Source organism: Rhyacophila brunnea, unplaced genomic scaffold (genome assembly GCF_057557595.1).
Source record: "Rhyacophila brunnea isolate RB1 unplaced genomic scaffold, BYU_Rbru_1.0 scaffold_17, whole genome shotgun sequence".
In the NCBI taxonomy this organism is placed as follows: domain Eukaryota; kingdom Metazoa; phylum Arthropoda; class Insecta; order Trichoptera; family Rhyacophilidae; genus Rhyacophila; species Rhyacophila brunnea.
This window is the reverse complement of record NW_028232827.1, coordinates 19,067,409-19,083,341: the sequence shown is the minus strand read 5'-3', so window position 1 is coordinate 19,083,341 and position 15,933 is coordinate 19,067,409. Positions and strand designations below refer to the sequence as shown.

The 15,933-nt window shown below is 33.0% G+C and overlaps 1 protein-coding gene across 1 annotated transcript in view; it reads right to left on the bottom strand.

The window, feature by feature from the left end:
- LOC147073791 (metabotropic glutamate receptor 2-like) overlaps positions 1-15,933 on the bottom strand; it is a 411,881-nt gene that overhangs the window by 17,734 nt on the left and 378,214 nt on the right. Inside the window, exon 14 of the mRNA XM_085944815.1 lies at positions 306-457. Coding sequence (XP_085800941.1) covers positions 306-457 — 152 coding nt within the window. The remainder of the gene's footprint in view (positions 1-305; positions 458-15,933) is intronic.

Below are 15,933 nucleotides of genomic sequence, written 5' to 3'. Positions count from 1 at the left end.
CCTTGGAAAAAAGATCAATCCATTGAATAAACTATTTTAATCCTGTTTAATATTGTGCTTTTACAGCCCATGTATTTGCATTGCCATATTATTTCGTGACTAATATATAACTTTAAATTGTCATTCTCGTCCTTAACCACTGCAGACGTCACATGCTTTCTAAGGAGCAACTGTGTATTTAAGTCGAACTACTGCTCTCTGGGCAATAGTTTGATAATAACTAGCAAAGGTACGTTAGAATTGAATAAGGAAACTACCCTAGGTTAAACGTGTAATAAATTATACGTATTAAAATAATAGCATACCTTAGGGGAGAAGAGACAGGCTACTGTGACGCTGGCGCTCAGCGAAATGGTGACGGACATGCTCGTTATCCTCAGAGGCACGTGATTTCCAGTGCCAAAGTAGAGAGGGACAAATGCCAGCCAGATGACGCACGTCGTGTACATGGTGAAACCTGAGGAATAAAGCAATAATTAAATATACGTTCAATTAGGTTAGCATTCACCTATTTGATATGATTAGGTTCAACATAACTCGTTGTTTTTAGTAATAACATCAACAAAGTTTATTTTGTTCCTTCTGCAGTGTATATAACATAGACTTTAGGTTTGATTGGTATTTAATCTTGGTTAAATTATATTATATTTTGTGTGATTTTTAAAATTTGTATGTGTGAACAAAAATGGTATAAATATTGTATTATAATACTATCTGCTACCAATTGGGAATATCCGTTGTAATAAAACTGGTGTTATATTTTGTGATTATAATAATTGTACATTTATACTATAGATAATTAAAAAAATATAATATATAACGAATTGTGTTGGTTATTTCTAATGATTAATCACATTTAAATAATAATATACTAAATCTGCATTTGCAAGTCTTCCTGTATGCCACAAAGCCACCGAAAGACATGGACTTATGTCTCAGCAAGGCTATTCTAATATATCGCTTTATGTATTCAAGCGGTTATTTATCACACGAAGTTAATTGTAAAAAGTACTATCTTTAATACTTTGGACGCTGAAGACGCACCTGGCGCGTAATGACCAGGCGGCTGATCGATGTAATTAACGTGCATTTTAAAGGTGGTAATTAAAAATTCATTATCTAGTCAGCAGCAAATGAGTTTTAAACACCCCCTCTCTTTGTTGTGTCAACTTTTAGAGTGAGATAGAGTACGTCAATTACATATTGAAAATTGAGATGCAGCTATTTTGATAAATAATCTACGTCACAGGTCACGGCCGCTGCCTTAATTTATAGTTCCCACAATCTGTCAAATATACATTGGCGAGTAGTACATTTTTTAAATACATACTGTAATGACATAACGCATTGGTGTTTGATAAAACTTATGCATCACGTACCTAGCTGATATCTAAAGATACGAGGGTGGGTCAATAAGTCCTTAGAAAAGCCGACAAGTGGCGCGACTAGTACTGTAAGCGGTTTGTTTTCATGCAGCGGCACTACCGATTCAGTATGCTGAGAAGTTTCAATCAGATTGGTCGGGTTGTTGTGTGTTTCTCGTACATTTAAAAAAAAAATGCTTGTGGAAAATGGAAAAATGGAAAATGGAGAAAATTGAGTTTAGAGCTGTTATTAAACATTTTAATATAAAAGGGTTAACAGCAAAGGAAATAAAAAATGAGTTGGATTTAGTTTACTGCATATCTGCTCCTTCACTTGCAACTATTTATAACTGGTTAAATGAATTTAAACGTGGTCGTACATCAACAAAGGATGAACCACGCTCAAGACGTCCTGTAGAGGTGACTACACCAGAAATGATCAATAAAATCCACGATATGGTATTAAGTGACCGAAGATTAAAGTTGAGTGAGATAATTGAGGTTACAGGGATCTCAAAAGGTAGCGTCATTTCTATTTTACATGACAAATTGGGCATGAAAAATATTTCTGCAAGATGGGTGCCGCGTTTGCTTACAGTCGACAATAAACGCAATAGGGTGGTGGCCTCTAAAGCCCTGTTGTCGCTCATGCAACGCAATCCGGATGAATTTTTTCGTCGCTTTGTGACTGTAGATGAAACATGCATACACCACTATACTCCCGAGATGAAAGAACAGTCAAAGCAGTGGATTGCGAAGACAAACCATGTCCAAAGAAGGCGAAAACCGTAAAATCAGCTGGTAAGGTTATGGCTACTGTATTTTGGGATGCACGTGAAATTATTTTCGTTGACTATTTGGAAAAAGGAAAAACAATAACAGGGGATTATTATGCATCTTTATTGGACCAGCCAAAAAACGAAATTGAAGAAAAACGGCCTCATTTAAACAGGAAAAAAATCCTCTTTCATCAGGACAATGCCCGTGTTCACACATGTTTACGATCAATGGCTAAAATTGAAGAATTGAAGTTCGAATTGGTCGACCACCCACCGTATTCGCCAGATTTAGCACTAAAAATAAAATGGTTAATAAACCTAATGACCTATGGCCAAAATAAATAAATATTAAAGTACGTCATACTTATAATAACAAAATGTACAAAATCACCGACAACTTTGGAATACTTTTACAATTTTCATCAAGAAGTATCCACTAATAAATTATTGACCAGTGACTTTTTCCTTTTCCCAAACTTAAAAAAATGGCTAAGTGGACAACGTTTTTTTTCAAATGAAGAAGTCATCGATCGGACAAATGCTTATTTTGAGGACCTTCCGAAAACTTATTTTTCTGACGGTTTAAAAAAAATTGAGAAACGTCTAACCAAGTGTATTGAGCTCCAAGGAGATTATGTTGAGAAATAAAAAAAAAATACAAAAATAAAAACTGTTTTAATGCTTTTTTCTAAGGAATTATTGACCCACCCTCGTATCATCAAAATTATCCAATAGCATAAAAAGCTCATGGTTGTAGTTATAGTAGGTCATAGTAGTCACATAAGAAAGTTAAAAAAATATACAGAACTATGACGTGTTGGTCGCCGACAGAAAAGGGTATTTAATATAATTGTTTACATGGAATAAACTATTTCTGCCAACAAAAAATGATAAATGGTCATGCGGCACTATGACTAGCACTTACACTATAGAGTACATAGAAAATAAATATAAAATTTGATGAACCGTGTGTGATCCTTAATGTAGACCTGTGTTCTATTCAGACCTGCGACGAGTGTTCCAATACATGGTTGTATCCGGAATAAATGATATCTCTAGGTATAAAGTGCATGTTCAAATCACGGAAGTATCTCGCAGATGACTTTCATCGTTATATATATCTATTCTGGTCGTCGGTACCTGTTTGACGTGCATTCGAACGATTGATCGCGATAGTTTTCTGCGACCTCGTGAGATGCGACACTGTCAAATAGCATATACAAATTGTATAAATTAAGTTGAAAATTTATCTTAAAAAAATACTTACAATTCCATAAAATTAGTTTCATAAAGGTTTCGTATAGAATTGAATAGTTCAAGCAATTTTTATAATATACTAGCTGAAGTACCCGTCTTGGCACAGGGTCGCTTCGTGGTTATATTTATCTTAGATATTTAAAAAATAATAAGAGGTAATTATTTTTTTAATATTAAAATATCTGTGTAATACAATATGGCAATATGAAAATAATTCTAATACGAGTTAAGGTCAAACAAAAAAAACACTAAATTAAAATCGAATCCAAAATATGCAAACATTATTAATGATATTATTATGCAGTAAAAAACCAAAATTGGATGAAACAAACAAACAACAAACTTTGTATTTTATATAATACTAATTTAGAAACCTTTGCAGGTGTCCGCACAGCTTCTGACAAAAGTTTCATCGCAATCGGATGAATGGTATAGGAACTCATACGAATAGAAGATGATGATTTTCTAATTCAGAAGAAGAGGAAGAAGAAAAAGACGGTTGTACTAATTTAGAAACCTTTGCGGGTGTGCGCACAACAACTGGTCAAAATGTCATCGCAATCGGATGAATAGTATAAGCACGCATACGAATAGAAGAAGATACAATAGAAGAAAAAGAAGAAAAAAATAGTTATATCAATTCATAAACCTTTACGGGTGTGAGCACAACACTTGATCAAAATTTCATTGCAATCGGATGAATGGTATAGGAACGCATACGAATAGAAGAAGATAGAATAGATGAAAAAGAAGAAGAAATGCTTGTATCAATTCAGAAACCTTTGCGGGCGTGAGCATAATACTTAATCAAAATTTCATTGCAATTAGATGGATGGTATAGGAACGCATACAAATAGAAGAAGAAGAAGACGATTCTACTAATTTAGAAACCTTTGCCGGCGTGCGCACAACAACTGGTCAAAATGTCATCGCAATCAGATGAATAGTATAAGAACGCATACGAATAGAAGAAGATAGAATAGCTAAAAAAGAAGAATAAATGCTTGTATCAATTCAGAAACCTTTGCGGGCGTGAGCATAATACTTAATCAAAATTTCATTGCAATTGGATGGATGGTATAGGAACGCATACAAATAGAAGAAGAAGAAGACGGTTCTACTAATTTAGAAACCTTTGCCGGCGTGCGCACAACAACTGGTCAAAATGTCATCGCAATCAGATGAATAGTATAAGAACGCATACGAATAGAAGAAGATAGAATAGCTGAAAAAGAAGAATAAATGGTTGTATCAATTCAGAAACCTTTGCGGGCGTGAGCATAATACTTAATCAAAATTTCATTGCAATAAGATGAATGATATAAGAACGCATACGAATAGAAGAAGAAGACGGTTGTACTAATTTAGAAACCTTTGCGGGCGTGCGCACAACAACTGGTCAAAATGTCATCGCAATCGGATGAATAGTATAAGAACGCATACGAATAGAAGAAGATAGAATAGAAGAAGATAGAATAGAAGAAAAAGAAGAAGAAAATAGTTGTATTAATTCAGAAACCTTTGCGGGCGTGCGCACAACAACTTGTCAAAATTTCATCGCAATCAGATGAATGGTATAGGAACGCATACGAATAGAAGAAGATGGAATAGAAGAAGATGGTTGTACTAATTCAGAAACCTTTGCGGGTGTTGGCGCAATTACTGACGAAAGTTTTATTGTAATCGGATGAATGGAATAGGAAGCATACAAATAGAAGAATATAGAATAGAAGAAGAAGACGGTTGTACTAATTCAGAAACCTTTGCGGGCGTGCGCACAACAACTGGTCAAAATATTATCGCAATCGGATGAATAGTATAAGAACGCATACTAATAGAAGAAGATAGAATAGAAAAAAAAGAAGAAGAAAATAGTTGTATCAATTCATAAACCTTTGCGGGCGTGAGCACAACACTTGATCAAAATTTCATTGCAATCAGATGAATGGTATAGGAACGCATACGAATAGAAGAAGATGGAATAGAAGAAAAAGATGGTTGTACTAATTTGGAAACCTTTGCGGGTGTTGGCACAATTACTGATGAAAGTTTTATTGCAATCGGATGAATAGAAGAATATAGAATAGAAGAAGGAGAAGAAGATGGTTGTACTAATTCAGAAACTTTTGCGGGTGTTACCACAAAAACTGACGAAGGTTTCATCGTAATCGGATGAATGGTATAGGAACCATACGAATGAAAGAAGATATAATGAAGAAGAAGAAGAAGAAGAAAATGGTTGTACAAATTCAGAAACCTTTGCGGGTGTTGGCACAGCCACTGACGAAAGTTTCATCGCAATCGGATGAATGATATAGGGACCATACGAATAAAAGAAGATATAATGAAGAAGAAGAAGAAGATGGTTGTACTAATTCAGAAACCCTTGCGGGTGTAACCACAACGACTGACGAAGATTTCATCGCAATCGGATGAATGGTATAGGATCCATACGAATAAAAGAATATATAATGAAGAAAAGAAGAAGATGGTTGTACAAATTCAGAAACCTTCGCGGTTATTAGCACAACCACTGACAAAAGTGTCATCGCAATCGGATGAATGATATAGGGACCATACGAATAAAAGAAGATAGAATGAAGAAGAAAAAGAAGATGGTTGTACTGTTTCAGAAACTTTTACGGGTGTGACCACAACAACTGATGAAAGTTTCATCGCAATCGGATGAATGGTATAGGAACGCATACGGGACAAACAGACAGACAGACATACAGACAGACAGACATTCATTTTTATATATTAGTATAGCCTATACTCTTTGCGCAAGTGCAAGCAATAAGTTAACAAAGTTTTATCGCAATCGGATGAACGGTAGGGCAGCGCATTAAATACGAACAAACAAACAAACAAACAAAAAAATATTGATTTTTATATATTAGATAATATAATAGCATCCAGTATAATGCTAGCAGAGGATAGAGAAAACTGAAGAAGGCTGATCCAGAATGTCAGAGCACATCAGAGGTCAGAGAGATCCAATTCCGGAACGATCACAATAAAGAGATATATTATTTTTTATTAAAATTTTGATCAATTGACAATTTAATTGGTAAGTACAAGATGTGACATAAGTAAGAAATACTACATTATTTACATTATTGCAATCATTTAAGATCGCAGTGGGCTAACTAAAAAAATGCATGTTTTGAGTTAGTCCCGGTTTTGATTATTCCATCCTAATCATATTTATTAGTGACATGAAGCTCTATGTCAAATATTATAATATATCCGTTTACAAGACATAGCTGAGTATAATGTGCTTTATTTAATGAATTTCATAGTAACAAAAGCTTTATTTGTTTTTATCTCAAAACTGTGTTATTATACATAGGCCCCTGTGATCCTAAACCCCTGATCGTGTACCTACATTATTAAATATGTGAGAAAAATTCAAACGTGTAACTAGATTATATATATTTTAGAAGCATGTAAAAACTATTCTTAGGAAAATGCACTGGTAAATTCAATGTAACATTGAAGTCGATTTATTTAACTACATTAAATACAAATAGGTTCTTTGAATTTTTTTTATACTCAGCTTTTCGATTATTATGATTGGTGAATGTATCGCCCAATAAGTAAATGTTCTGCATACATTTATATTTATTTTCAATTACCTATTCAATTTTATACTAATACTTGTATTCAATGTATTTTTAGTACCTTACTGTACTCGCAGATGGCGCAGAGCATATTGATTGATCGCAAATACTCTCGCAGTGAAAGTTTGTAGAAGCCAAAGTTTATCCACTAGAGCAAAAGTATCAATTAATTAAGTAAATATTTATTTGTCGCATATTGAATCCTTCCAAAATCCACTTTCCACGTGAGAGCTTAATTGGGTTTTTCAACTAACCCCATTTGAGTAAAGCTATACGCAGTTCCGCATACAAAAAAACAACTTAAATCGTTCTGCATTAGAAATTCATTGACTTATAATTGAATAATAAATGAAAAATAACAAAGCACAAAAGAGAAGAAAATGCTTGTCATCTCACTAATTCTAGAAAATATTTATTGTTCTTGTTGAAGTAGTATTGTATTAGATTATTCAAAACGTATGCTTCGTTATCAATTTGAAGTACGATGTATTATATTAATACTATCGACCGAAGGTACTGCATTTAAAATCTAATGGAATTAAGTTTTGTACTATTCCATTTAAGTCGTTTTTTTGTGACCCGGGTTTCGCTTTTCGGCATATTCAGGCGCCGTGCGTACTCACCAAAGGCAAACACACACTGACAACGAATACTCTTAACCATAGCTTATATAACAAATCAATACAATAAAGTAGGTAAAAACTCCATCATCCACCTATCAAGTCAAAGGTCACAACAAATACAACAAACAAACTATGAACAGTTGAAGTGTCAGTAAAAAACCTAATTAGTAAAAATTCTATCTTATTAATAACAATACACTCGATAGCATATTATAATAAATAGTCAAACCCTAATAATAGAACATTATTCTTTATAAACAATAAAAATACTACACTCAAGAGGTGTAAATTGTCAATTCTAAGAAAAATGGTCATATATTGGAAAATAATTAATGGAGTTAACTAATGAGATATTAGTCTTTAATAATACTCTTACATGGTACCGACTTTTTTATAACATTATTTTTTAACTTTAATATACACATAAACTTACCTAATATAATATATATTATATATCATGTATATACACACCTATCCATACCTAAATCCACATCCATACATTCTCATACATACGTATATAAATTTTGTATCAATAACATTGACCATGTACCATGTACTAGTACTAGTAAAAATACGAGGGCGAATGAATAGAAACCTATGCTATTTACTAATCGTTAGTACATTCTCCCACCATAACTCTCGTAAATTATCGTGTAAGCCGCCCAACCCTTTCCCAAATAGTGCTTAGTGATAAATAATTGATATTTAGATACAAGGAGTAGGCGTCTCTTTTTATATTGGCTATTATGCTACTAATTCACTTTTACTTGACAATTTGTGTAAACTCTACTCAACGTTTTAAGTAGGTTAGTGGCTAGTGCGACTATCGAGTACTAATGATTAGTGTCAAGCCCGTGTAAAAATGTTTTTATGCTAAGATACTAGAGCGTGAAAAGAGGTTGTAGTAATTACGAAAGCAGTAAAGGCCGGTTCAGATTAGTCGAGTAGCTTAGTCAAGTAGCGAATGATTTAGTTACCACTAAATGATTTAGTAACTGAAAAGTATCCGAACACAGTACGTTAGTGAGTGACGTGTCAAAATGAACAAATCACAACGTAACAAAGCAAAAATAAATAATGAACTATTTTTTTTATTCAACGAATAATTCACAAGATTTAAGAATGTAACATTATTTTTATTGAACATAGGTAGGTACACAATTTGAAAACACTTTTGAGAAACATAAGCAATAGAAAAAATATTCTTTTTAAATACGACACCCAGCAGTATTCAAACCTGCGTTGTTCGCAAATTGAAAAAAAAGTTTTCAAATTAAGTTTGTTCAAAAAATAAATAAGTTAATAAATTCATTTGTAATGGCTTTCTTAGAAGAATTAGAGGAAGAAATTATATGACAACTAATGAACTTGACTAAAGATAACGTGTTTAGACTTGTCTCGTAGCTTGTTTGGTATTTAGTGAGAGGTGGTGTTCTACTCGACCAAAAAATTGGAACATAATGGAATGACTCGACTAAATGATTTTACTAAATTACTCGACTAAATGTGTCTTTTTATACATGTAGGTATAGTTACTAAATTACTGTCCACCCGAATAAATTATTAAACTAATCCGAACCGGCCTTAAGTACGACTAGTACGTACGCTATTGAAGGAAATTATATTTTCTTACATTATGTAATTTTCTCATTCTGAATGTCTTCAAATTTATAAATAATATACTTTGTAATTATACAGGTAACAAGAAAGTCGCGCATTAAAAATATCATTAAAAAGTTCTATAAAAATTAATGTTGAATCATGTTTGAGAAAGTTAATTCGAAATACGACAAGCTTTTGCAACTTTTTCTCCGAAGTTTAACTACTTTAACCAAAAGTGTGCAATTTAATTAGGTAAATTCACATACCTACTTATTATTATTATATAGCGCAGCTCTGAGACAACGATGACACTGCCGCAGGGTAGAGAAATGATTTTAGTTTGTTAATTTAAAATTCAAGCAAGTGCATTTTCAATGATAGAAAATTGTATTCGTATATAGTCGTTTCATTAAAACTTCCTAATAGCTAACGTGTTGAGTTTAAGTTGAAGCTAACATTAAGTTTTGCAAAATTCGTAGAAGAGCTTCTAAGTTTATACATTACGGTATGCGGTTATTTAGCACGCGAATAATATAATATTTCAAATAATGCTGAAAATAAAAATTAATATTATAAAAATATATGTTTCAAAATATTTATAAGTCATACGATATAATCAAATCTTATATCTAACGATAAGTGAGCAAGAATCTATGTTGAGAATATTTTTTCATTACATGAAATAAAATATTATTTATTATTGTATTAATAATATAATATTGGATTTAGCGTTTACTTATAAAATGTATTAATATCTCTCCTCTAGTCTTAACCGCATATGAAATATAATATTCCGTATATTATTATAACTCGTTTTTCGTTTAAGTAATAAAAGTATTTAATTAAAGTAATTAAATAAGTAAGTAATTATATAATGAGTACCTACTTGTATGTTGTAAAGAAAATCAAGTAAGTTTAATGAAGAGCTTTCAATGATCAGTAAGTAGATGAAGGAAGATGCACCGAGCGGGGGTATTATTAGGGATGCAAAACACCCAGGCGGCAAGATTCAAGGGACGGCAAAAGTAAAAAAAATATTTTTATTGATAAAATGGTATTATTAAAAAATATATTTTATTCAAATATGTACATACAATATACAATACAAAGTATGTACGTACAATAAACGTTATGGAAAAAAAATGTTTTTATAACATTACTAGCTGATCCGGCAAACGTTGTTCTGCCATATAAATTATTTCTAGTGAATATTTTGGTTGTTAAATAAAAAAATAACGAATGTATCGTAAGTGTGTGGGGATGGGATCTATGACAGAAAGAGAAATAGAGCGCTGTAGACGATGACCGCCGATAAAAACAAAAAAACATCAACCATTCATTTTCTCAATTCAAAATGAGTAATGATGTTCATAATGAATGAATTACCTGTGACAGGATCTCGTTGTTTAATGTTTATGCAATATCCGCCTTGTCCCTTCCAGAAAATTAGCGGATATTGGAGAGCGTCGTATGAACGGTGTGTGTCAGCGATGAACTCCAGATTATTGTTTCTTCTTTGAATCACGATTTCTCGCGTCGATGTGCGGTCGCCAACCATGATTCCAGCAATGTCGTCAACAACATGCGCATTGAATCGACGCACGTGCTCTCCAGCTGGTGTTTTATCAGGATTGATGACAATAGCGTGATTGTCACTTTGCAATTCGTGCATGTGTGCTTTGAAGAATTTCAATAATTCATTGTGCTCATTCAACAGGGCGTGTAGTTCGCCAACGATGCGCCTGGCATTAGGCAAATTGAGGCTATTGTAGCCACAACCTGCATCCACATGATTGATGTCCTCACCGCCCATGAAGTAGATTTGTAAAAATTTATGTGGTTCGTTTGGCATTGGCAGCAATGAGCCTACTTTGTGGTATACTTGGCCGTTGATTTTGAACGTAGAATGGAATTGTTGACCATTTGCCGCAATATTGTGAACTATTTCTGTTGCTCCGAACGAAGTCATTTGGAAGCATGGATTGAAAGTGCAAATGGACTTCAGGAACAGGTTTGAATCTGGAACCGTGCCGATGAGCAAGCCGTTCAATGGTTCTGGTGGTATCTCAATTTCTGGTAGTTGCACTTTTCCTGATGCGCAACACATCCCGGCTGACTCATGTTTGAATTTGAGCGCATGACAATGGGGACATTATTTGTCCATAGCACCAATCAGCACTTTCGGATGAGCGGAATATTTAATATCTGGCTCGTACTTGAATGCGTAACGAAGGAACGAAGCGGATGTAAATGTTCGATGTACTTGTTGGCGTTGTCGCTCATTTGCTCTGCGTGTGTTAACTACGAACCGACGCGCTTGGCTCCGTTCCAATTGTCGTTGTTGATTTTGTTCTGCTCATGCCTCTTGTGATTGGGGTGCACGCAATTGCGACATGCTTACTCGCACGTTTTTGTTATCTTGTTGGATTTGTTCGTCTGTTCTTTCTGCTCTACTATTTCGCATGTTTATTGCTTTACACTTTTTGTTTGTTTGTTTGTAATACACGCACACAAAAATAGATAAATTAAAATAAATCGTACAAACTTTTGCACGCACGGCGTTGTGATATGCAGAATGAAATGTCAAAATGACGCGACGCTTCTCTTGAATTCTTCTCGGACGTAGTACCATCTGTCATTCAACAACATAAATAATTTCGTTCTGTTTGAAATACGAACGACGATTAAATTTGTTCATACAAAAATAATAAAATCGCGATTAAAAAATGGGAGGGTAGGGGTAGGAAGGTGAAAATTTGGGGTTATAGGTATTTTTTTATGCCAAATAATTAAAAAAATTCAAAAAAAAAATTGTCAAAAAAATAAAAGAAAATTTTTCTGGATAGAGATACCCTAATCACCTAGCGGTATGAAATATACTTGTTGACCTATTCTCATACCTAAAAAATATATATAAAAAAAATCATAAAAAATCGGTCGAGCCATTTCGGAGGAGTTCGACCACAAACATCGTGACACGAGATTTTTATATATATAGAGATTATTTTTTTATATATTTTATTTTCAGAATTTTAGTAAATAAAGTAAAATAATAAGGAAAATATTATGTCATAATTTTGTTATATGTATATTTTGATGGCGCTACAATAATTGTTGTTGTTTCGACGTTCCTTTGACCTCTGTCATATTTTCATTATTTTTTTTATTTCAGGGGAGGTGGCGGTAATTTTGGACTGGCACCCAGGTTAGTCTCTTTAGGGAGAATATTATGAATTATTGTAAATAATAAATATGCCGACCGAAGAGCATTATAATAGGTTACGCCGCCAACCACGGAAACTTGCACAGTCTAATATTTCTTCGAACTGATGGTTTCGCATTGAAATCTAGTTGAAAATTGGGTTCATCAAATTCGTTAAATACATTTTGTAATTGTGACATATAATTTATGTACAATACATATTTTAAAATTTTGGTCTAAATCTCGCTCTCAGTACCGTTCTTTCAAATAATATCAGCAGATTCATATAAATATATATGAAAAGGTTTAAAATAATCTTAATTAAAACATTATCCATATCTTAATTTTTGTAATACTATAATGTTAGTGTAATCGGTCAAGCAGAACAAAAAAGTACGAAAAGTGTAATTCATTCAGAATATTAAATAGCCAAACATTTTAATTTGGTAATATCCCGACGCCATTTAGGAATCAATGTTTGTATTGTTGTTATCTCGATTAAAAGAATTACAAAAAATGATTGCCAATATTGGCAGCATTTAATATACTTAATATTATCTACAATACGTTAACTATCTATCATAATTATTATTATCGCCATCCATTGAGTGTGCGAACACGGAACCAGCTCCAGCGCAACAGTCATTTTTACACCAAATGTTAGTGCCTTAAATGAATCCCTGTGTAACCGCTCTCCCCCAGCATCCAGAATCCACCCAACGTACAGTCCATTGAAGAGCGTCACCAAATACTATATAAACTAATAGATATAATGAGTACCTATGTCATTTGTATAATATTACTAAATAACGACGATGATAAGATATATTATATTTTAGCATAGTATTTCAGAAAAGATAGATATATAAGTTACAAGAAACGTATGAATATATTGAATGTAATTCGTAACTATATTTCATGATGATGAAACGAAAATAAAATTGAACTCTACAGAAATTGTATTCGAATCAAATGAATAAAACATGACGATCAAGCAAGCGTTGTATCTGTCAAAAGTGTGATATTATTTATTGTAATAACGGCGTCTCCAAAACAGGTAATTTATCAAAATAAGATATCGGAAATCACGTTCCGTATGAGAAGTGAAACCGCAAATACCCCGAAACGAATTACGGCTTGACTTTGATAACATTTCCCATTTTTTTCATGTTCGTCGAATCAAATCGACTCGATGCAAAAAAATATTTGAATCCGTTCTAATTCAGCGGCAAATATAGCGTGACCCCCGTCAAAGCTGATCACATCAGACATGTGTCCGATCATATTGTATTGACGTATTTTATGTAATACAAATCTCACCGCGAATTTCTCCTTTTGACAGCGAATGGAATAAAATCTCAACCTCAACATCATAATAATGTAGCTACTTGAGAGAGACTTTTTTGTTATATGCCTGCGTGTCGGTAAGTAGATTTCTTCGAAGGAGGTTTGTGTTAAAATAAAACAAATTTCAAAAGAAGAGACAGATTCGAGACATTTTGATAGTGCTGTAGCGTGATTTATTTTGTACCCTTAGTGATTTCAGGTAAAAGTCAAATAAATCTTTTTCAGGGATTTTTGCAACCCTTAACACGCATGTTGGTATATTTATTATATATAATGTGTGAAAAAAACAGAAGAGGGTTCTAGTATTTGTAACAATAGACATCATCACAATGAGGTAAATAAATTCATTGCTTTCGTCTATTTTGCGAAGATGAATTTTGCTACAAGCTTTTTGATGAGCCTGACATCGTCAAATTTAACAAAAGACACGTTGAATAAATAAGACTGATAAAACAATACGTTTAATAGTCCAGAAGGAAAAGAGAATGTAAGAATACCACCACGACTTGAAAGGTTTGATGGTTTACACCAGAAATACATGAGCATTCGAAGTAATCGACTGGAGAAAGAGAATAAAGAAATCTCCTTGAGGTGGCTAACGTCTACACTGGGGTGTAGTGATAGTGAAGAAGAAATTCATTGGCTGATGAAGGAATCTCCAGGAACTTATCTATTACTCTCGGTACAGTGAATTTTATTAACCAGCGACCTTCTCTTTAGATGTATTATTATATTCATTTAGATATGTGCATTTTCATATATATATTAAAACATATGAAAGTGACAATAACACGTCGAGATATTATTAACTAAGGTCACTTCTATATTATCATTTGACTCACTCACGTTGTCATTGACATCGTTATTTAAGTTATGTGCAAATGTGAATATTTGTATCACAAAACACATATTATTTTCCCCCATCAAAAGTGTGTTATGTCAAAATAGGTAGGTAGGTAATTACTATTTTTTCTGAATAAAATAAATACATATTTAAAGTATCCTTTTGCGCTGGAGGTCAACTATTCCATGCGACTTGTTGGTTTTTAAACTTGAGATGGCATCTTTTACCTTACTTCGACATGTACGAGAGGTTTAATATTGCCCGCGTCATTAAAAGGTAGAAGGGTGGGTTGAGGCTATTTAAAAATTGGTCAAAGATACGATAATTTTCTGTTATTATCCATTGCCATCTTTACACGTTGTTATACAGGAATTGAAACCGAAAAAATAATCGTTTTCGAAATTAAATTAAATTAAATCTAAATTTTCATAAGGCCACTGATCAATTTGTTATTCAAAAAAAAATGTAACAATAACTGCACTATCTGAGTTGTTTACAAAATTTAACAATAAGTAGATATCAATTGCGTAATTGAAATCAAAGTAATGATATTACCAATATGATTTATAGTTGTTGTCGGGTCCAAGAGTAATCTAAATATTAAGTTTTAAATAAAATAAAAAATATATGGTAATACATATACATAAGTAAAAAAAAATCGGTGTGTGTACTTATGTACGCGCGTTAGAAGTTATACTTCTTTGGCGTAACAAAACAAAAACAAAACTTGTGATAAACTAGATTCTTTGACTAACTCTTAATTATCTTATTTAATTACACACTCAAGAAAAAGGACCGCTTATTGGAATGCCGTTGGTTTATTTCTATACACTTTAACTTATATTACTAAATTATATAATGGTTTCTCGTCGTTTTTATTTTTAAAGTACCAACCGTCACTCTGACGTTTAATAGTTTGTTTACGTAAGGAATTGCAAATGGCCGACAATAAGAAATTCGCTGCCTAGGCAACGGAACAATTCTAAACTATAATATTATACTGTATAATCGTCACGATTGCAGCATCATACTGTGGCGTAAAGGTAGTGCGTTCGGCTGATAACCGAACAGTCGGTGGTTCGAATCCAATCGAGTGCGTTTTTTTCGTGTGAAAAAATAAATTATGTGTTACATGTCACACGCCAAAAATACACTCTGATCTGATTTCCCAAACGCGCCAAAAGAAGTGTAACTTCAAAAATAATTATAGTTTTGTTTGAGAAAAAGGACATTTGTAAATAGACAATATGCAAAGCAAACTTTATTTCGTATTCAAAGAAGTCTGGAAAATA